Source organism: Coregonus clupeaformis, chromosome 6 (genome assembly GCF_020615455.1).
Source record: "Coregonus clupeaformis isolate EN_2021a chromosome 6, ASM2061545v1, whole genome shotgun sequence".
NCBI classification, from domain to species: domain Eukaryota; kingdom Metazoa; phylum Chordata; class Actinopteri; order Salmoniformes; family Salmonidae; genus Coregonus; species Coregonus clupeaformis.
Window position 1 is genome coordinate 48,572,899 of NC_059197.1, and position 23,279 is coordinate 48,596,177.

A 23,279-nucleotide genomic window follows, 5' to 3' on the forward strand; every position below is an offset into this window, starting at 1 on the left:
GTGCTCCATTGCTGATGGCTCCTCCCTCAGCAATCCATGCGTTGTGTTGTTGTTATCTGGAGTGGGGGAAGTTTCTGCTACTGTCAGGCCAAGGATGGTTTAATAACAATGTCAGAAGTACTGATGAAAGAAATGGAGGATGTATCGCTTTGTCACATAAAAACAGAAGAACACCCGGAAAATGGTCGGAGTTTTCTTCTGGTTGACGAACAAGAAAATCTGCAGGTAACGACGTCTGTTTGCTAGCACTCAACTAACGTTAACTGGCTAGGCTACAAATAATGAAAACAAGTCCACACTGGTTGGTCAAAGGGTAACATTAGCCAGCTGTCATGTTTGTGTTAACAAAATTAAATATGTCACGTTGCCATCCCGTCTTGCACAACTAACAGCCAAACAACGGTGTTAGTTGGCTGTCGTTAACGTTACTCGTTATTTTGACATGGGCCTCGTGTAAGCTAACCTAACCTTGCTACGGTAGCAAATGAACAGTAACGTTAACTACTAGTAGGCTAGTATTTTGTAGAACTTTTGTCAATGGTCGACACGCAACTAACTTGATAGGCATGAACTAACTTAGCCATGTAAGTATGACTAGCTAGTCAAAGTTAACGTTAAAGATGGTTCGTTTTCAAAAGGGCTGGAGGATTATACCTTGTCTGTCACATAGAGAATTATAGAGGCCTCTAGTGACCAAAAGGCTATTTTAACATGCACAGCGCCATTGAGGGCTTCCGCCATTTTAAAGTAATCAAAGTAGTCAACTGGGTGGTGGTTCCAATGGGTTGTAGCCTCAATGGCGCTGCCCATGCTGTCACAGACGCTATAATGGCACATATATAAATATTAGTCCTCTATCTATCTCTATGGTCTGTCAGCATGACTGGCATTGTTTCAGTTTCCTTTCAGGAAAGTCCCCAATGACACACCACACTCTAGCTGCTTTTAGCAATGCTGGTGTATTTACATACACGTTGCTCCCAGTTGTATTGGGTTGCACAAAAACAGTCCGCAGGAAGCCAGAAGTTAAATACAATTCCAAATTGTACCGGTGGGCAGGATGGTTGGTCATTATGACTGGGGGGTATTTGAGACAAAATATTTTAATGATCGTATTATTAAACAGACTTTCCAAACGTGGGTCTGTTGCAGACCCACTTCCTCTCTGCTTACCTCATGTCAAAATAAAAGTCCCCCACAAGTTATTCATGGGCCAGCATCCCTGTGGAACGCTTTCGACACTTTGTAGAGTCCAGGGAGGGGTGAATTTGAAAGGCCTAAATTGTCCTATTAAACATTCCAGCTGTCTTGATATCCTAGCAAGAAACCATGTTGATATAGCAACGCTCCAAGAAACACACCTGCTCCAAAAGGACTCATAGAATAAAGAACCATTTGTACAAACTGGCTGCTTTTTCATCAACCCCAAACAAAACTAAAGGTGTAATCATAATCATACATAAGAAACTCAAAATTACCATCTTGGGCAAAGGAGACCAAGAAGGCAGAATCACTTTCCTTAAATGTATACATAATGGAAAGAAAATTGTCTTTATTAATGTGTACACTCCAAATTCATATGACCCTATGTTTTTTGATTCTCTGAATAGCATATTGTTAGAATTAACTGAATTCCATCTGGTTATTGGGACAGACATGAATGCCATTTTGGACATGTGGGACAAATCTAATAAGAATAACTACAATCCACATGCAACCAAGGCAATCCATTTACAACCTCATTGATGGCTGGCAAGCACATATTCCTAAAGCAAAAGAGTACACTTTCTACTCAAACAGGCAAAATCATTCTCGCAAATCAATTTCATACTACTATCGACACCTCTAGTTTCATTAAGAAAATAGAAATTCGACATAAGAGCTTGTCTGACCGCCACACTTACTACTGCCAACTTCAAATGTCAGATTCTCGTAAAAGAGCTGATGGCGTTTCAATGTTTCATAACTACAAAATCCTACATTATGTGATCAATTTGAGATTTAACTAAATTAATTCATAATGATAAATAAAAATTCAGTCGAAGACCCCGGGATTCTATGGGATGCCAGCAAAGGTTTTATTAAAAATAATAAAAATGCAACCGAGTTGAATAAATCACAAAAATATATCAGATTTGGAAATGTTGTTAAGTTTTGTCGTGGAAATTCTACACATGGGACACTCAAAGTAAATCTTAAATTAATCATTGTTTGTTATCAGCATGCTGGAGAGGTCGCAGTCAAACTTAGATGCATAAAGTACCAGTTTGAAGTGAGCTCCCTCGGGGCAGTCCCTTTTAGATCTCTTATACAGTGCATTCGGAAAGTATTCACACCCCTTCCCCTTTTCCACATTTTGTTACGTTACAGCCTTATTCTAAAATGGATTAAAAAATTAAAAATCCTCATAAATCTACACAGAATACCCCATAATGACAAAGCGAAAAGAGGTTTTTAGATTTTATAAAAAATAAAAACTGAAATACTTTATTTACCTAAGTGTTCAGACCCTTTGCTATGAGACTCGAAATTGAGCTCAGCTGCATCCTGTTTCCATTGATCGTCCTTGAGATGTTTCTACAACTTGATTGGAGTCCGCCTGTGGTAAATTCAATTGATTGGACATGATTTGGAAAGGCAGACACCTGTCTATATATAAGGTCCCACAGTTGACAATGTATGTCAGAGCAAAAACCAAGGCATGAGGTCGAAGGAACTGTCCATAGAGCGCCGAGACAGGATTGTGTTGAGGCACAGTGTGGGGAAGCATACCAAAACATTTCTGCAGCATTGAAGGTCCCCAAGAACACAGTGGCCTCCATCGTTCTTAAATGGAAGAAGTTTGGAACCCCCAAGACTCTTCCTAGAGCTGCCTGCCAGGCCAAACTGAGCAATCGGGGGAGAAGGGCCTTGGTCATTGAGGTGACCAAGAACCCGATGGTCACTCTGACAGAGCTCCAGAGTTCCTCTGTGGAGATGGGAGAACCTTCCAGAAGGACAACCATCTCTGCAGCACACAACCAATCAGGCCTTTATGGTAGAGTGGCCAGACGGAGGCCACTCATCAGTAGAAGGCACATGACAGCCCGCTTTGAGTTTTCCAAAAGGTACCTAAAGGACTCTGACCATGAGAAACAAGATTCTCTGGTCTGATGAAACCAAGATTGGACTCTTTGGCCTGAATGCCAAGCGTCACGTCTGGAGGAAACCTAGCACCATCCCTACGGTGGTGGCAGCATCATGCTGTGGGGATGTTTTTCAGCAGCAGGGACTGGGAGACTAGTCAGGATCGAGGGAAAGATGAACGGAGCAAAGTACAGAGAGGTCCTTGATGAAAACCTGCTCCAGAGCGCTCAGGACCTCAGACTGGGGCGGAGGTTCACCATCCAACAGGACAACGACCCTAAGCACACAGGTAAGACAATGCAGGAGTGGCTTCGGGACAAGTCTCTGAATATCCTTGAGTGGCCCAGCCAGAGCCCGCAGTTGAACCCGATCTAACATCACTGGAGAGACCTGAAAATAGCTGTGCAGCGACGCTCCCAATCCAACCTGACAGAGCTTGAGAGGATCTGCAGAGAAGAATGGGAGAAACTCCCCAAATACAGGTGTGCCAAGCTTGTAGCGTCAAACCCAAGAAGACTCAAGGCTGTAATCGCTGCCAAAGGTGCTTAAACAAAGTACTGAGTAAAGGGTCTGAATATTTATGTAAGTGTGATATTTAAGTTTTTAATTTTTTATACATTTGCTGACATTTCTAAAAACCTGTTTTTGCTTGATCATTATGGAGCATTGTGTGTAGATTGATGATGAAAGAAAACAATTGAATCAATTTTAGAATAAGGCTGTAACGTAACAAAATGTGGAAAAAGTCAAGGGGTCTGAATATTTTCCAAATGCACTGCTTACAGACACGTTACATAGGCATAGTTCATAGGGTTGGTTCCGGCATGTGTCTGGCACTGTCTCCTATCTTAACTTATAGAACATATTCTGGACGTTCTGCCAGATGGTCCTAAGGAGGGGGTCATGTCACCCCCCTCCCATATCTTTACCAAGGATTATTTATGACACTAAGACAAGATGAACATTTTCAAGGCTGTCTCTTCACATGATAACATTTTCCATCACATTCCTTCCTCTTATCACTCAATCTGTGATAATTATCATTACATTTTAATGTAAGCATTTAGATTTTAGCTTCTATATCAAATTACATGATTATAATGAATCATAATAAAGGTTATACTTCTTAATGGGAGTGAATCTAATTTAATTCATAATCATCATAATAAAGCTACAAATCTACAATCAAATAAGTAAGTAAACAAAATCAACGCATAAAACCACAGACACTTTCAAACCCTTCATTCTGGGTTGTACAATCTAACTTGTAAAACCATGGCTTAAGACCTTCGCTTCATATAGTTACACATGCTTCATTACACAATTTTATTTATGGATTCTGACATTGACAGTTCAGCTGGAGCTTTTGTCGCGAGTGGCATGTTAATGAGAGATCGGTATCTCAATGCATTTCTAGTCTAAAGTACTATACATTTTGCAGTGTGCAGACCTCCACAATCAACCTGATACCCCAAATAAACAATTTTGGATAAGCCTAAATCAATTACGGGCACTGTTGACCCTCCCGGCACTCATTCTTCTGCCATTCTTTAATTTTCTTCTTCAGATAGTGTTTCAGTTCGTCCTCCCAATGGCACATGTTCAAAGTGGATGGCCCTTGATAATGTCCCGATTTCTCTCACCTGAGCCGTCACTGCCCTTTACAGTCCATTATGTCTTGTCCATTTTCCTACCAGTACACCAGCAGCATGAGAGAAGTTTGGACGGGATCTCTCTCCATGCTCACTCCACGTGGACTAATGTCGCACTCCTGAGAGAAAAGGCATGAAAGAAAAGGCAGTTGATAGCTTCGACTGGATGCTGTGTACAGGTTGCTGGCTCGGACTCAGGAAGGACAGGGTCATGGTGAACACCATTGACGCCATTACTTCAGCCGGTTAGAGGGGGTGAGGCTCACACATTTTCGGTCGAATTATCCCTTCCATGCCATCTGTGGTCACCTTCGCCATAACCTCGAGAGAGGACAGACCAGAACAACAATTTAGTTTAGGGCATTTCTGGTTCAGGAAATCCAGACAAACTATTCCCTGTATGTCAAATTATTACTACTACCAATATTCTTAATACAAATGTCTAAGACAAATGTCAAAGAGACTAACAACACACAGTTGAAACCATTTTTTTTCTCCCAAATTGGCTTATACTCCCCTATCATGTTGGCGATCTCACTGCAGAGTTACAGGGTCAGGGAGTTAGAGGGCTAATCCTTAGGGAGAAATCCCGACCATCCACCAGACCCAATCTGGTGAGATTTGTATTGAAGGAAGACAAAAACAAAGAAAACAAAACAACAGCAATACACTTCTTCATATATCACTTGAGGTGGGGAAAACTTCAATCCATTTGGAGTAACTGTCAACCATTACCAACATATATTTTTTTCCTTTTACTGGCAGGCATGTGAAGAAAATCAATTTGCATATTTGCTAAAGAGCCCCAGGGGACTGGTAATTCAACCTTTGGACACGACTCACATCGTGATTCATTTACATTACATTTACATTTACGTCATTTAGCAGACATGCGTCCCAAAAAAACAACAACACTTCCTGTTAAATCAAAATAACAAATAAAATTAGAATTACAACCCTTGACTCCATAAGGAAATAATTGTATCCCATAAGGTAATGGTAAAATAGACTGTCCTTCTCGTGGTCCGAATCACACATAGGACTATTGCTAAATTATAAACTTCTTCCTAATTATTAGTGTTTACATAGTCCATTTAAATGTCACCCAGTGTCTCTAGTCTTTCTAGTGAGGGTGATAAGGCCTCACCAGAAACTCAGGTCAGAGGTCATTCAACCCCATTAAGTGAGTGTTTCATTCCCTGTACTTCAGACATTATTTAAAAACATTCCAAACATTTTGTGTACCAGCTTTACATTGGGGTTTTCAGTACATTTCTTATCAAGATAATTTACATGTGTGCAACCAAAACTCTGACAATAGATACTTCAGAAAATGTCATTTGTGTTCCCTTTAAGGTGCATCCTTTCTAACCTGTGAAAAACCCACTAAAATAAGACCCCACACAATAAATCAGTATTAACACCACTAACAAATATTCCTTAACAGGTGGGTTGTGTGTGGGTGCTAAAACAAACAAAATTGCCAGGACTTACTTATTTTGGGAGCTCCCTTAACAGCCGGATTGGGGTACCTTTATACTAACTGTTCTCCCAAGGCAAGTGCCTCAGAAAGCATCTTAACATTTTCCGTATTGACTGACCTTCATGTCTTAAAGTAATGATGGACTGTCATTTCCCTTTGCTTATTTGAGCTGTTCTTGCCACAATATGGACTTGGTCTTTTACCAAATAGGGCTATCTTCTGTATACCTCCTCCCCCCCACCTTGTCACAACACAACTGATTGGCTCAAACGCATTAAGACGGAAATAAATTCCACAAATTAACTTTTAAGAAGGCACACTTGTTAATTGAAATGCATTCCAGGTGACTACCTCATGAAGCTGGTTGAGAGAATACCAAGAGGGTGCAAAGCTGTCATCAAGGCAAAGGGTGGCTATTTTGAAGAATCTCAAAGATAAAATATATTTTGATTTGTTTAACACTTTTTTGGTTCCTACATGATTCCATATGTGTTATTTCATAGTTTTGATGTCTTCACTATATTATTCTACAATGTAGAAAATAGTAAAAATGACTTTTGACTGGTAGTGTAAGTCCTGGAAAAAGAAAATAAACACATCTTAATCAGTCCTAAAAATTCTTCATCTTAATTGAGTTTACTGCATCTTGGGCAGGAAGTCTTGATAAAACCATGCGTATACAGAATTATACTTCAGACACATCAGATGATACAGTGTCCCGTTAACTGGAATAGGCACCTTCTAAAGTAAACAATCCCAGAGCCCCTCTCTTCTAATCTTATATTTTTGACCTGTTGCATTGACATATGTCCCTGTGACATCAACTAGTCAATATATGAAACCTGTTGTTTAACAAATCTGCTAGTACCTTCAAAAAGTTGGTGTTGGCTTATTAGCTCAATATCCGGTACTAAAACATTTACTTGGATCTACTTCAATTCTGGACACAGTTCCACGTAATGGAAACAGATTATTGTTTTAGATGACATTACCTTCTTGCTTAAATCATTTGTGTTACCCAAACTATAGAATTGAGTAATAATAATTGGAAATTGTCAAAAACATATCTTATTCAATTATTCATACCTCTGTCCCAAATTTCCCACTATGTCCCTTACAGCCTGTTTGAGTTCAGTGAGGGCTGGCGGCTATCTTGTTCCACAGGAAACTTATGTCTAACCCAAACACCAGATGGCGACCTCTAATTTAATATCAGTCCCAATGCTCAATTCCTCTGTTCGTCATGTGACCTTGTATCGAAACATTATTTCTTCAAATTACTAAGATATTGCATTATTAGAGTGCTATCTGAAAGCCACTAATATTACCATTCACTTTGTTACTTTCACTAGTGTCCATATCTGTTTCCCTCAACTATGACTCCCTTCTTCCCAATAGGGAGCCCTTCTCAATCTCTACTGCTAATACACTCTGATCACTCTCAAACAATGTTCTGCTTTTCCCCCTATTGCAAGGTTTTAAACAAAACAACTTTCTCCATATTGGAAGGCATTGTTTTAATTTTAGTCTACCCTAACAATGTTACCTCTTAATATTTATTAACAATTTCTGTTGGATATTCACTTTCTCCTTCACACTTATTAAATATCTATTATTTTAAGATTAACATGTAATGCGCTGAATTTATAAAATACATCTGCCAGTTCAGAAGGGAAGAGAAACTTTGGAGGGAGCTTCCTTTTTTAAGGTAGCTCTCGAGACTAGTCTCTTTCTGGGATCAACTTTCACAATAACTGTCCTGGCACTGTCTATCAGTCCCCTATAGATGGCATGCTCTATCCAGGCTAAGTCACTACCTAGCAAGTTAAACTCTAGTAACCCATTATACATTGTTACTTTATCAAATCTAGTAACCCATTATACTATTCATTTCTCGTAATACTTTTTACACCACTTACGTACGTCTACGTATTGGGTGTGCAAGGTTTTTTTTATTTTTTTTATTTCTTTCTTTTTTTTTTCTTCTATTGTTACTTCATCAAATCTCTAGTAACCCATTATACTCGTCATTTGTTACTTTAGCTCTAGTAACCCATTATACTCGTCATTTGTTACTTTAGCTCTAGTAACCCATTATCATCTTCATATGTTACTTTATCTCTAGTAACAGCATATTCGGCAATAGTACTTTCTCCTTTCATATCTCCGCATACATAATAACGTTATACCATCAAACTCCACTGATGAGACATGTTATCCTCGTTACTAATGAGACGTGTTATTATGGTATCCTTGTTACTAATGAGACATGTTATCCTCGTTACTAATGAGACGTGTTATTATGGTATCCTTGTTACTAATGAGACATGTTATCCTCGTTACTAATGAGACGTGTTATTATGGTATCCTTGTTACTAATGAGACATGTTATCCTCGTTACTAATGAGACGTGTTATTATGGTATCCTTGTTACTAATGAGACATGTTATCCTCGTTATTAATGAGACGTGTTATTATGGTATCCTTGTTACTAATGAGACATGTTATCCTCGTTACTAATGAGACGTGTTATTATGGTATCCTTGTTACTAATGAGACATGTTATCCTCTACCTGTAGATCCAACAGGCAGTGGTGACTTAGGTATTTACATCCACACCACCCCATGTGCATCTTCAACGATTCCTAAATGCCTACAATAACAATAACACCTACACATTGGACACCCTAAGTCAAAATTAATAATTGTTTATTATCAGCATGCTGGAAAGGTCACAGTCAAACTTTAGATGCATAAAGTACTGGTCTGAAGTGAGCTCACTCGGGGCAGTCCCGTTAGATCTCTTATATACTGCTTACACAGACAAGTTACATAGGCATGGTTCATAGGGTTGGTTCCTGCATGTGTCTGACACCGTCTCCTATCTTAACTTCTAGAACATATTGAGGGTGCTCTTCCAGATGGTTCTATGGAGGGGGTCATGTCGCCCCCCCCTCATATCTTTACCAAGCACAGGCAGGAACCAAGGATTATTTATGACACTAAGACAAGATGAACATTTTCAAGGCTGTCTCTTCACATGATAACACACTGACCAAAGCGGGTTTGTTAAAAAGTGTTTATCCTCAGATAACCTGTTGTCGACTATTACATATCTTAGATGCTTCATCAGAAACAACATGATAGACTATAATGGTAATATCTCTGGTCTGTCTTGGAACATATGGGAATTGGCTCCAATTTCATTAATATGATTAAAATACTATATGCCAATCCCTCAGCCATAGTTATAACAGGCAATATCTGCTCTGCTCTGCTCAGAATCACTAGAAGCAGCAGACAAGGCAATCCAAATTCGCCTTTGCTATTCTTATTATCCATGGAAGCCCAGGCCATTCGTCAATCGAAGGAAATAACACACATTTCTCTAAAATCTACTGATCACTTCATCTGATTATACGCAGACAATATTTTACTATATCTACACAATGTATCACAATTGCTCCCAAACGCATTGAAGATCCTAGATAAATTCAGCTTAATCTCAAGCTACAACATGTATCTAACCAAATCGGCCCTACTGCCTCTCAAGACCTCATCTCTACCATCTCAGGACTCCATCTCTACCAATCATCTTAAGTATTTGGGAGTAGATATATTTCCTTCCTTAGATAAAACCATTGCCAGAAACTTTAACAGAATGCTCAAATCAATTCAATCCGACCTCAGTAGATGAAATAATAACATAGTTGCTTTAACCGGCAGAATATCTATTTTCAAAATGAATATATTGCCACTGCTGAATTTCTGTAGTTCAATGCTTCCCATTGTTCCCCGTTCTGTCTATTGGGATGAAATTTACAGTGCGGTTTAAAAATGTATATAGCAAGGTAAACGATTCAGGATCAAATCATTTTTTTTGACAAAGAGGGAAAGACTTAGGAGGACTACCCGTACCAATCTTTAAATTGTATTTCCGCCCCACACTAAATTGGTTTAGACATGATTCTTCTGCCCCCCTGGCCGAGTATAGAGATAAATATGGAGTCTCCAATTGCCCTGGAAGAGGTGGTCTTCACTGATATACAGTATCTCTTAAATAATGTAAACTACACTTTGGGCTTATTATTGCTCACACAATTTGTATTTGGCGCAAAATTGAAAAGCAATGTAACTGGGAATCAAAATGGCATGCCCATACTCCAATATTTCACAATAATGCCTTCTTATCTGGAGGGCGGCCTTTTGCATCCCCCCCAATGGTCCAAATGTGGAATCCTTATACCCTTACCGATATCATGGACAGCAAGAGTTTGAGAACATTCCAAAATTTGAAAGATACCCCACTCTTCCACCAAGGCACCTGAAAGTTCCTGGACATTTCTGGGGGGAATGGCCCTAGCCCTCCGATTCAACAGGTCCCAGACGTGCTCAATGGGATTGAGATCCGGGCTCTTCGCTGGCCATGGCAGAACACTGACATTCCTGTCTTGCAGGAAATCAAGCACAGAACGAGCAGTATGGCTGGTGGCATTGTCATGCTGGAGGGTCATGTCAGGATGAGCCTGCAGGAAGGGTACCACATGAGGGAGGAGGATGTCTTCCCTGTAACGCACAGCATTGAGATTGCCTGCAATGACAACAAGCTCAGTCTGATGATGCTGTGACACACCGCCCCAGACCATGACAGACCCTCCACCTCCAAATCGATCCCGCTCCAGAGTACAGGCCTCGGTGTAACGCTCATTCCTTCGACGATAAACGCAAATCTGACCATCACCCCTGGTGAGACTAAACCGCGACTCGTCAGTGAAGAGCACTTTTTGCCAGTCCTGTCTGGTCCAGTGATGGTGGATTTGTGCCCATAGGCGATGTTGTTGCCGGTGATGTCTGGTGAGTTCCTGCCTTACAACAGGCCTACAAGCCCTCAGTCCAGCCTCTCTCAGCCTATTGCGGACAGTCTGAGCACTGATGGAGAGATTGTGCGTTCCTGGTGTAACTCGGGCAGTTGTTGTTGCCATCCTGTACCTGTCCCGCAGGTGTGATGTACGGATGTACCGATCCTGTGCAGGTGTTACACGTGGTCTGACACTGCGAGGACGATCAGCTGTCCGTCCTGTCTCCCTGTAGCGCTGTCTTAGGCGTCTCACTGTACGGACATTGCAATTTATTGCCCTTGCCACATCTGCAGTCCTCATGCCTCCTTGCACATTCACACAGATGAGCAGGGACCCTGGGCATCTTTCTTTTGGTGTTTTTCAGAGTCAGTAGAAAGGCCTCTTTAGTGTCCTAAGTTTCCATAACTGTGACCTTAATTGCCTACCGTCTGTAAGCTGTTAGTGTCTTAACGACCGTTCCACAGGTGCATGTTCATTAATTGTTTATGGTTCGTTGAACAAGCATGGGAAACAGTGTTTAAACCCTTTACAATGAAGATCTGTGAAGTTATTTGGATTTTTACAAATTATCCTTGAAAGACAGGGTCCTGAAAAAGGGACTTTTCTTTTTTTGCTGAGTTTACATACACATTACCAGGCAACTCATTTTTTCTATATTTACAACTAAGGTCAGCTATGCTGGCCTATGGAGTCCCTTGGGAAATCCAACTACCGAACCATCCAATGATGGGATTTAAATAAATAAATAAATAAATTATCTGGGCTCCCGAATGGACTGATCTCTATAATATAGAAACATATTTTGGAAAGCTCATATTCTGAGCTAGCCATTAAAAAAGTATGGTCCACAGATCTAATTGAATCTGAACAATCCTTTAACTGGAAGAGAATATGGAAAAATATGACCTTGGCATCCCGTAAACCGAACCATCAACTTATACATTTAAAGTTTGTTCACAGACTGTATTTAACACCAAGGAAATGTTTAACATTGAAATTGGCCCCAACTGTTCACTGTGTCGCCTACATCAGGTAAGCACATTCCTTCATATGATGTGGGAGTGCCCTGCAGTTATATGCTAATGATGCAAAGTTTTAAAAATTCATTTAGAAGTACATGATTTTAAATATTCAATGCTTTGCATCTGTTATGTTACTTAATGATGATAGCCCATTGAATCTCTCAATAAATCATAGAATATTACTGCTGGCAGGCAGCACTGCTGGTGTGGGAGGCATGGTTTCTGGTTGGGGAGGGAAGATGCGGGCAGGTGGATGGAGACTGAGGAATGGGTTATCTTTATATGCATTTCTTTGATAATTTTTTGTACCTGTAACTCCCCCATAAAAATAAAACAAAATAAAAGTGGGTCACAAAAAATACAATAAACGTTCCTAAACCAGGGCTTTACGCTGACCTTTTTTTACAGGGAGCACGTGTGCGCCTAAGTTGAAAAATTAGGAGCACACAAAGAAATGTAGGAGGTCAAATAACTATTCTAAGTAACAAGCCGTTTTCTTTGTAGTAGTGGTGCAAGCATGACGGTCATGGCACCTGGGCTGCGGTACAGTGAAGTAATCATTGCAACAATTATCATCTGGGTGATGTTTTTTCTAGGCGCACTGATGCACCTAAATTCAAATTCCAGGTCGCACAGCAAAATATTTAGTCGCATATGCTATTTAATATGGTTGCACTGTAGAGCTCTGTAAACTGCATATAGTAAGTATCGTTTGGAGTAGAACAATTCTTTCTCGCTTATATGAATTAAGTTCCAATTACAAATGTTAAAAAAACTGCAACGCGTGTGAGGCGTATCATTGGAGCGTCGGGACATTTTCCTCACAAGGCTAAAGGGGATGTCCAATGGCTCAATGTAATGAAATGCAATTTGAGTCATGAATAAGGGTAAGGTTGAGCCTTGTGACTACTTTTCACCATAGTCAGTGTAAAGTTACTTCGATAACATAATTGTTAGGCCAAATGGTAATGTAGGAGCCATTTTGGCCTATTTATGTGGTAATTACATCTGCATGTATTCTCTCCAGACCGCTGTGATTCCATACTTCCTGGTCACCTGTGTGCCTATACATGTGACTCATGACCCAAATCGATATAGTGCCCTCTAGTGTACACATTAAGTGAAATAAAGATAGACAAACTATATCCACAACACAACAACCACATAAGTAAGCCAAAATTGCTCCTATATGTAAAGTAATATGACATGTATTTGACAACATAATATCCTACAGCTAACTATAACATAACTTGATCTCCCATCCTTTCCAACATCACCCCAGGTCCATGATGAGGCTCAGTTCCTGGAGAGGCTGGGCTGCGGGGACATGCAGGGCGTCAAGGTCCTCTCCATCTTTGGCAACACGGGCGACGGCAAGTCCCACACCCTCAACCATATCCTGTTTGGCGGGGATATCGTATTCTACACCTCCAAGTCCCCCAGCTCCTGCACAGTGGGCGTGTGGGCCGCCTTTGACCCCGGGCTGGGCCTGGTGGCTCTGGACACAGAGGGCCTGCTGGGGGCTGCGGCCAACCAGAACCAGCGCATGCGTCTGCTGCTGAAGGTGCTGGCCGTATCGGACGTGGTGGTGTACCGCACGCGGGCCGAGAGGCTGCACAACGACATGTTCCAGTTCCTAAGCAGCGCCTCAGGGGCCTACCTGAAGCACTTCACCCCTGAGCTGCGCGCCCTCTCCAGCCGCTGTGGCATGGACGTGCCCCTCTCCTCCCTGGGGCCGGCGGTCATCGTGTTCCAGGAGACCACCCACACCCAGCTACTGGGCCATGGTATGTACAGGAGAGGCCCAGTCACTAACATGCACCACATGCAATCATATACAGTTGAAGTCGGAAGTTTACATACACCTTAGCCAAATACATTTAAACTCAGTTTTTCACAATTCCTGACATTTCATCCTAGTAAAAATTCCCTGTCTTACGTCAGTTAGGATCACCACTTTATTTTAAGAATGTGAAATTTCAGAATAATAGTAGAGAGAATGATTTAGTTCAGCTTTGTTTATTTCAACACATTCCCAGTGGGTCAGAAGTTTACATACACTCAATTAGTATTTGGTAGCATTGCCTTTAAATTGTTTAACTTGGGTCAAACGTTTCGGGTAGCCTTCCACAAGCTTCCCACAATAAGTTGGGTGAATTTTGGCCCATTCCTCCTGACAGAGCTGGTGTAACTTAGTCAGGTTTGTAGGCCTCCTTGCTCGCACACGCATTTTCAGTTCTGCCCACAAATTTTCTATAGGATTGAGGTCAGGGCTTCGTGATGGCCGCTCCAAACCTTGACTTTGTTGTCCTTAAGCCATTTTGCCGCAACCTTTGGAAGACCCATTTTCGACCAAGCTTTAACTTCCTGACTGATGTATTGAGATGTTGCTTCAATATATCCACATCATTTTCCTTCCTCATGATGCCATCTATTTTGTGAAGGGCACCAGTCCCTCCTGCAGCAAAGCACCCCCACAGCATGATGCTGCCACCCCCGTGCCTCACGGTTGGGATGGTGTTCTTCAGCTTGCAAGCATTCCCTTTTTCCTCCAAACATAACGATGGTCATTATGGCCAAACAGTTCTATTTTTGTTTCGTCAGACCAGAGGCGTTTGGAAATTACTCCCAAGGATGAACCAGACTTGTGGAGGTCTACAATCTTTTTTTCTGAGGTCTTGGCTGATTTCTTTTGATTTTCCCATTTTGTCAATCAAAGAGGCACTGAGTTTGAAGGTAGGCCTTGAAATATATCCACAGGTACACCTCCAATTGACTCAAATGATGTCAATTAGCCTATCAGAAGCTTCTAAAGCCATGACATCATTTTCTGGAATTTTCCAAGCTGTTTAAAGGCACAGTCAACTTAGTGTATGTAAACTTCTGACCCACTGGAATTGTGATACAGTGAAATAATCTGTCTGTAAACAATTGTTGGAAAAATTACTTGTGTCATGCACAAAGTAGATGTCCTAACCGGCATGCCAAAACTAGTTTGTTAACAAGAAATTTGTGGAGTGGTTAAAAAACGAGTTTTAATGACTCCAACCTAAGTGTATGTAAACTTCCGACTTCAACTGTATTTCTATGCATGCATTACACAACAATTTGCTTATGAGTTGTGTTAGACAACACGTTGGGGAATGCTGTCATGTTGTTGTTGTTGTTGTTGCAGACTCATTTGCCCAAAGTAATTGCACCTTGGGGATCAATAAAAAAATTGTTTTTATTGAATTGAACAACAACACACTAACATATTATGTAAGGTCAGAATCACATCCAACCATCACACTGGCTTAGACACACCCACAGATACAGGTTTACCAACTACTACAGTCACACCCACACATGCTACACTATTTACACAACAGTCAGGTGTTTGTGGGAACTCAACCCATGATGTTGTCCTACTTTGTCCCCACAGAGCGAACAGATGTCCCTGGCTATGCAGACACTCAGCTCCAGAGGCGCTTCCATGACCTGGGCCTGGGTACAGAGGCCTTCAGCTCAGTGCAGTACGTGGGCACACAGACTATCACTCCTCCGACCAACTACTCTCTGCTCCTGGAGGCTGTACGCCAGCAAGTCAGGAACACTGCCACACGATCGCCCCGCCAACCGGCCATCGTCTTCAGCGCTCTGCAGGTCTTTGTGTGTTGAGATCTCGTTGCATTGTTGCATAATTCATTTGTTTGATAGACGGGTAATGCCGGTACTAGCGAATGTTAATGGGAATTGGGTGCTTGTCTGGGTAAATAGGCCTTTCCAAAACCAATTAATGTTTGTTTGTTTTGACCTCATGACCCTGCTTGGCTCCTCCCCTTCCACCCCTTGGTCTCCTCATCTCTCTCCTTCTCCCCTCCTCTCCAGGCCCTTAGTGACAGGTTCTGTGGGGAGATCTTAGATGACAAAATCCCCCTCTACTCCTTCTTCCCTGACGAATACTTCACCTGCTCTTCAGTCTGCCTCAGCTGCAAGTAAGTGACTTACCTGCATCTGCTGCATGCGTCTGCTCAAAGTAACTCTATCACATGAATCAAAACAAAATGGGGAGGGATTAACCTGAATTTGTCCAAAAGAAGCTCTCGTTTTCGTTGCAAACCATTTTCCATTGCAAAATGTTTTGCTACAGTGTGCACTAGTGAATGGTGTATTCACCTGCTGCACGTGACCAGGTAGTGCTAGGATATGTGTCCCTCCCAGATGGGTTGCCGCAAAGGAAGCATAAAAGTCTGTTTGTCCTATGTAAATCATACCTCTCTATGGGTTTTCATTCTGTACAGTACAGTGTCTTCTTTGACTTGGGAAATTTGAGCTAGATTAGAAACAGAATATTTTCCCTTAACACATTGGTGTTCATATCCAGAAATAGGCATTGGTTTAACAGGCTCTCACTGCTTGAGTATAAAGCCTTGTTTGTCCCCGTTATAAATGTGTTATGGTGCACGTCTAACATCTTAAGCCGCTAGGAGAAAAGGAGCAATGCCTTTTGGCCATCCACCAAAATGGCAGGTAATCAATCAATCAGAGATAGTCAGCCCAATAGTTACTGTACACCTTCACATTTTACACAAGTAACTTGGATGTTAGGTATGTGATGGATGGATTCAGCCATCCTTCTGATTTTTATAGGAGTTTTCCTTGTTTTCTTCCCCTCAGTATCCGCTGTAAGAACGGGATGAACCATCTAAGAGACAGGGTCCCTCACCTGGCAGACGGACTGTGTCAGTACGCTCACCAGTACAACAACAAGGTCCTCATCTGCAAGGTAAGCCATTTCACATATGGTCTATGTCTGTGATGGGACATAAGAGAGAAAGTTGAAAGCAATAATGACTTATTAATGTGATCTGAAAAGAAAATGGACAATAAAGTATTCTTCTATATACGATATAGGATTTAATCCTGTGGAGATGGTGTTGAACAATTTGAAGTACAAGCAAATGCATGAACCAAGGGTATGAAGCTAGCCTTAATCATATTTTGTGTGCTCTCTCCCTGATCTGGTCCTACCCACACAGAGGTGTTATGAGGGGGGCAGGGAGGTTATTGTCATTCCTAAAACCTCAGCCTCCACAGACAACCCCTGGTTTGGGCTGGCAAAGTTCGCCTGGTCTGGGTGAGTTGCTGATGTAATCTGGACTCTTTGCAGACACTGAGACACACACACAACACACACATTTACTTTTTGATGGTATAAAGATGTCCCTTTCAACCAGGCCTCTCGAATCCATTCAATAAAGTACCACTCATACACAGATACACACATCCAAACATAGAATCCACTCTGCCATCTAAGCTAATGCACTATATATTTCCTCCCCATCTCATCCTTTCCCCCACCACCCTCTCGATGGTGCCCCTGTCCTGCCAGGTATGTCCTGGAGTGTGGCAGCTGTGGCATCATCTACCGCAGCCGGCAGTACTGGCTGGGCAACCAGGACCCAGAGAGCGGCGTGGTGCGGCCTGAGGTCAAACACGTCTGGGAGGGGGTGAGCTGAGCCTCTCAGTCCTACACACCCTCACTGTACTGACAGGCACAACATACAAACAGTCACTCAAGCTCAATTGAAGTATCAGGGAGAATATTTTAGAGGCATTTGCGACAGGTTGGAATATATATACAAAGTCTCTGGCATATATTTAACTTTCAAAGTATGTCAGCTATCAAAGGTTAATAAAGATAATGTTACTTGCACTGGCAACGTCAACACTGCACACTGTACTTCAATGTGTCATGGTCATCATCAATTATGAATGGATGAATACACACTGCCAACATAGATATCAAATACATTCAAAGATGGCCTCCCTCTCCTCTGACCGTTGCTCTCTCTGTCTCTGTGTGTCCAGTCTGAGGCCTTCCTGACAGACCACCAGAATGCGGCCCAGAGGGTGCTGGATGGGATGAACTTTGTGATCCAGTCTGTGTCGGAGTACAGCACGGGCCCCACCAAGGCTGTCACCTCCTGGCTAACTGACCAGGTGGCCCCACCCTACTGGAGACCCAACACGGACATCACCGTGAGTCATCACTCTCACAGCATCAGAGTCTAGCATCATCATCGACCAGCAACATGGCATCTAGACCAGCAACACACACACAGGCTTTATGAACAGATAGCACAGCCTAAGAATAGCTGTTTTTATTGAGGCGATAGACCCAGTGCCCAAATACCGAAAGGATGCAGCATTAGTTCTAAACCCAATATATCATCATTATAGTGAGTAAAACCAACAATTGGCTGTTGTAATTCTCAAATGTGGCACTGAACAGAGTTGTTTGTGTGGTATGATATGGTTGTGAGTGTATAGTATAGTTTTGACTACTGACTCTTGACATTATAATCCATTATTGTGCTGTGTCCCTGTCCCCCAGGCGTGTCACTGCTGTAAGAAGCCCTTTGAGGAGGCGGAGAGGAAGCACCACTGTCGTTCGTGTGGTGAGGGCTTCTGCCAGGCCTGCTCCACCCGCAGGATGCCCGTGCCCGAGAGGGGCTGGGGCAGCACTCCCGTCCGGGTCTGTGACGCCTGCCACCGCCAGGGAGGGACTGACACCACCAACCAGGGTCAGCTAATGTTACCTCCACCAAAGTCTGGTTTAGGATCAGTGTTGGGTCATGGATGTTAATGTAAAAGCTAATGTTACCTCTCCAAAGTCTGTTTTAGGATCAGTGTTGGGTCATGGATGTTAATGTAAAAGCTGATATTACCTCCTACTTAGTCTGATTCAGGATCAGTTTTTAGGCAAATATTTTTTTGTAATAATACATTTGACTTACCAGCTTACTTTACATACTCACTTGGACCCATTGAGCTCTGGCCAAAAGTAGTACACTAACAAAGGGGATAGGGTGCCATTTGGGAGGCAAACGAGGTGTTTGATGTGAATAGTAAGTGTTCATTCATGTCTCCCTCGAGAAAGAGACGACTCATCTCAAGGGACTTCCTGGTTAAATAGAGGTTAAAAGAACGTGGTCCAGTGATCCTGATGGCTCTGTTGGTCCCTCTCTGTGTCCTGTAGTGGCTGTGGTGGAGCCGCGGGGGCTGATGGCCCGCAGGGTGACAGAGGTGGCCCAATCTACTCTAGACATGGTCACCACTGCAGTGGACTACCCTCTGTGTGAGTACAGCTAGTGTCATGTTGGAGCGTCGTGTTTGAGAAACGCATCACAGAAACACTTGGGAAAAACTTCACACCAGGAACCATTGACATTTTACAGTATATGCAGACAGAAATCCACAAGATACAGCATTTAATATTATATTATATTCGGCTCTGACTGCCAAAGGCAACTACTGTATAAACAAAGCTATTTATTTCTCTCTCCTCCATGTTCCAGGCTTTGTGAAGGGAGTGGCCCGGCCTGACTACTGGATCCCTGACCCCCAGATCGTGCAGTGCCACCAGTGCAGCAAAGCCTTCACCCCCAGTATGTCCAAGCACCACTGCCGGGCGTGTGGCCAGGGTGTCTGCAGCGGTTGCTCCTCCAAGAGCCGCCCCGTGCCCTCCCGTGGCTGGGACCACCCTGTCCGCGTCTGTGACGGCTGCGCCAGCCGCAAGGGCAGACTGTGAGGCAAGGGCAGAGACCAGGGACACTGCTGCTAGGCATCTGAAATCTAGTCAGACGCCACGGCACACTACATGTTGCTTATCTTTGTCTCCCTGTGCACTATGCCCCACTGACCTTCAAGAGAAAAATACCCAATCCAGGTGACCCCTGCCCTATGGGGAAGGTACTCGAGTGATGTCCTGAAGTAGCACTCTAAACATGGGACTGACTCATCTGAAATCGACTGCCTAAAACCAAGAACTGAACTAGCGGGACAAGAACTGGACTTCTGAAAATTGGAAAGCCGAGACAGTTGTAAAAAGCCCCCAACTGAGAAAGCCCCCAACCCCCCTCCCCCCAACCCAAACAACCCACTGTCTGCACTGAAAGACATTAGCCTGACAACTTTTCTGTTTGTATACAGAACTCTCCTTTACTTGCGACCGGGAAGAATCTTAATATCATTCTTATCTGTTGGGAATGGCTGAACATTGAGTTAGATTAGATTTTTAAAATGTAGATTAGATTTTAATTCAGGTGTGGGCTGTAGTGGCCAGCCAAGCCTTTGCCTCAGACCACATCAAGGAGTAACAGCCCTGTAACCATGGTAACCTGACAAGGAGACACAGGAAGTGACATCAAAACATGCTCTTCCTCCCTGATGCGATCTCAGGCAGTGTGCCATGGTTTGAGTTGATGCACAAGACAGGAAAATGAATAAAGATGTCACATGCAGACATTCCAGTTTACATGAGTACCCTTTTTGACACTGTTGTGCCGACCCCATCCATACTGTGCTGGCTCATGTATTTTCCATTAACATTGTCCTTCCCAGCATGGTTCCAGCAACTAGGGTGGATTATTAACCAGGTCAGTGCAGTACTGCTGGGCTCAGCTCACTAGTGTGAAAGGGGTATAGTAAGTATGTTAATTTAGGCTCTGCTTATCTTAACAGGTGTGCACTTTAGGGATCCATTGATGTTTGAAACAAGCACATTATTTTAATGAATACTGAGGGTTTAGTTAGTGATAAGGCACAAGAGGCAGTGCTGTATCATGAATACAGTCACAGGTAAATGGCGTTGTTCGGCCCCACGCTACAGCAGAGTCAACCCATTTGCCTGTGACTGTATTCATGACACAGCACTGCCTTGTGTGCCTTATTGCTTTTATAAATCTGTTACCAACATATTAAAATAACAGTGAAATACATATTTTCATTAACTTTATTTTGATAAGTGATTCCACCAGAAGATACAGTGCGGACAAAAATCTGGTGGTTAGTTATTTTGGTCATGTTGCTACAGATGCGACCCAGTCGTTAATGATTTTTGCATAGTCCGTTCTACTAAACAAAATGGTTGCTATGCAGGCTGGATAACGTTCGTGTCACTAGCTAGCCAACTTCAACTCAGTCACGTCAAACACTCGACCTGGAATGACAGTACATTTGCTGCATTTTCGTTTGAGCTGTTTTCTATTGGCATTTACTTGGATTTGTTAATGATAATGACGTTGATGCGTGAATTCGCCTAGCTCAGAAGAAGTTGTCTCGTCTGGTCATGGTGATCGAAATGCACAGATTATTTGCATTTTCAGTAATATCATCTATCCAGTATCCATTGATGTGACTGACATGACATGTTTGCCGAATTAAAAATGGAATTTCATTTCTCCATCAGATTTTATTCTCTTTACAAAGTACTGGATCCTATAATACTGGCCTTCTGTATAGTCATAACCAATTGTTGTTTTATTCAATGTGTATATACTATGAGATTCTGGGTATATGACAATCTTGATTTTTTAAAAGTCAGGCTTCACTGAATTTTAAATAACTTAAGCCATCCCACTGGGCACACACTGGTTGAATCAACGTTGGTTCAACGTTATTTGTCAACCTATTGTGATGTGGAATCTGTGGAAAACAAGTAATCAACCAGTACTGTTTTCATCTCATTTCAACCAGCGTTGTAAACATTGAAATTAGGGTAAAATTTCAACTTAAATACAATGACTTAACCTGACTAACAGGTTGTTACATCAATCAAATTTCAACATAATCATCAAAACTATGTATATGTTGAAATTGCGTTGAAAATTCCACATCCTATATTCAATATACAGTATATTGGCGTGGTTGAAATAGTTGAATTTCATATTTGATTGAAATTTGATTTAATTTGACCTTGTTTAAATGTTGATACTAAAATTGTATGTTTGAATCAACGTCATTGTGTCAATGTCATGCCATCAACCTAAATAAAGAGGTATATTTAAATAAAATTCAACCAGTATGTGACCAGTGGGATGTCTTTTTTTTTCTCCCAATGATATGTAATCATATATATATATATATATATATATATATATATACTGCTCAAAAAAATAAAGGGAACACTTAAACAACACATCCTAGATCTGAATGAATGAAATAATCTTATTAAATACTTTCTTCTTTACATAGTTGGATGTGCTGACAACAAAATCACACAAAAATTATCAATGGAAATCAAATGTATCAACCCATGGAGGTCTGGATTTGGAGTCACCCTCAAAATTAAAGTGGAAAACCACACTACAGGCTGATCCAACTTTGATGTAATGTCCTTAAAACAAGTCAAAATGACGCTCAGTAGTGTGTGTGGCCTCCACGTGCCTGTATGACCTCCCTACAACGCCTGGGCATGCTCCTGATGAGGTGGCGGATGGTCTCCTGAGGGATCTCCTCCCAGACCTGGACTAAAGCATCCGGCAACTCCTGGACAGTCTGTGGTGCAACGTGGCGTTGGTGGATGGAGCGAGACATGATGTCCCAGATGTGCTCAATTGGATTCAGGTCTGGGGAACGGGCGGGCCAGTCCATAGCATCAATGCCTTCCTTTTGCAGGAACTGCTGACACACTCCAGCCACATGAGGTCTAGCATTGTCTTGCATTAGGAGGAACCCAGGGCCAACCACACCAGCATATGGTCTCACAAGGGGTCTGAGGATCTCATCTCGGTACCTAATGGCAGTCAGGCTACCTCTGGCGAGCACATGGAGGGCTGTGTGGCCCCCCAAAGAAATGCCACCCCACACCATGACTGACCAACCGCCAAACCAGCCATGCTGGAGGATGTTGCAGGCAGCAGAACGTTCTCCACGGCGTCTCCAGACTCTGTCACGTCTGTCACGTGCTCAGTGTGAACCTGCTTTCATCTGTGAAGAGCACAGGGCGCCAGTGGCGAATTTGCCAATCTTGGTGTTCTCTGGCAAATGCCAAACGTCCTGCACGGTGTTGGGCTGTAAGCACAACCCCCACCTGTGGACGTCGGGCCCTCATACCACCCTCATGGAGTCTGTTTCTGACCGTTTGAGCAGACACATGCACATTTGTGGCCTGCTGGAGGTCATTTTGCAGGGCTCTGGCAGTGTTCCTCCTGCTCCTCCTTGCACAAAGGCGGAGGTAGCGGTCCTGCTGCTGGGTTGTTGCCCTCCTACGGCCTCCTCCACGTCTCCTGATGTACTGGCCTGTCTCCTGGTAGCTCCTCCATGCTCTGGACACTACGCTGACAGACACAGCAAACCTTCTTGCCACAGC

General features: G+C 42.5%; 1 protein-coding gene across 1 annotated transcript; it reads left to right on the forward strand.

Annotated features, from left to right (window-relative positions):
* Window positions 1-21,997, forward strand: si:ch211-11n16.2 (zinc finger FYVE domain-containing protein 1). The gene is made up of 11 exons (XM_041877592.2): window positions 1-225; window positions 13,425-13,929; window positions 15,567-15,787; window positions 16,013-16,119; window positions 16,802-16,910; window positions 17,164-17,261; window positions 17,517-17,634; window positions 17,996-18,166; window positions 18,522-18,711; window positions 19,167-19,265; window positions 19,486-21,997. Exons 1-11 carry the CDS (start codon window positions 37-39, stop codon window positions 19,716-19,718), a joined length of 2,040 nt encoding a protein of 679 aa, XP_041733526.1. The 5' UTR covers window positions 1-36; the 3' UTR covers window positions 19,719-21,997.
* The last annotated feature ends 1,282 nt before the right edge of the window (window positions 21,998-23,279 follow it).

What these genes read in the sequence shown, in the direction of transcription:
- si:ch211-11n16.2 (XM_041877592.2), top strand. Translation starts at nt 37, where the DNA reads ATGCGTTGTGTTGTTGTTATCTGGAGTGGGGGAAGTTTCTGCTACTGT. An exon ending in GACCCAACACGGACATCACC is followed by an intron (nt 18,167 to 18,521) that starts GTGAGTCATCAC and finishes CCTGTCCCCCAG; the next exon opens with GCGTGTCACTGCTGTAAGAA. An exon ending in TGCAGTGGACTACCCTCTGT is followed by an intron (nt 19,266 to 19,485) that starts GTGAGTACAGCT and finishes TCCATGTTCCAG; the next exon opens with GCTTTGTGAAGGGAGTGGCC.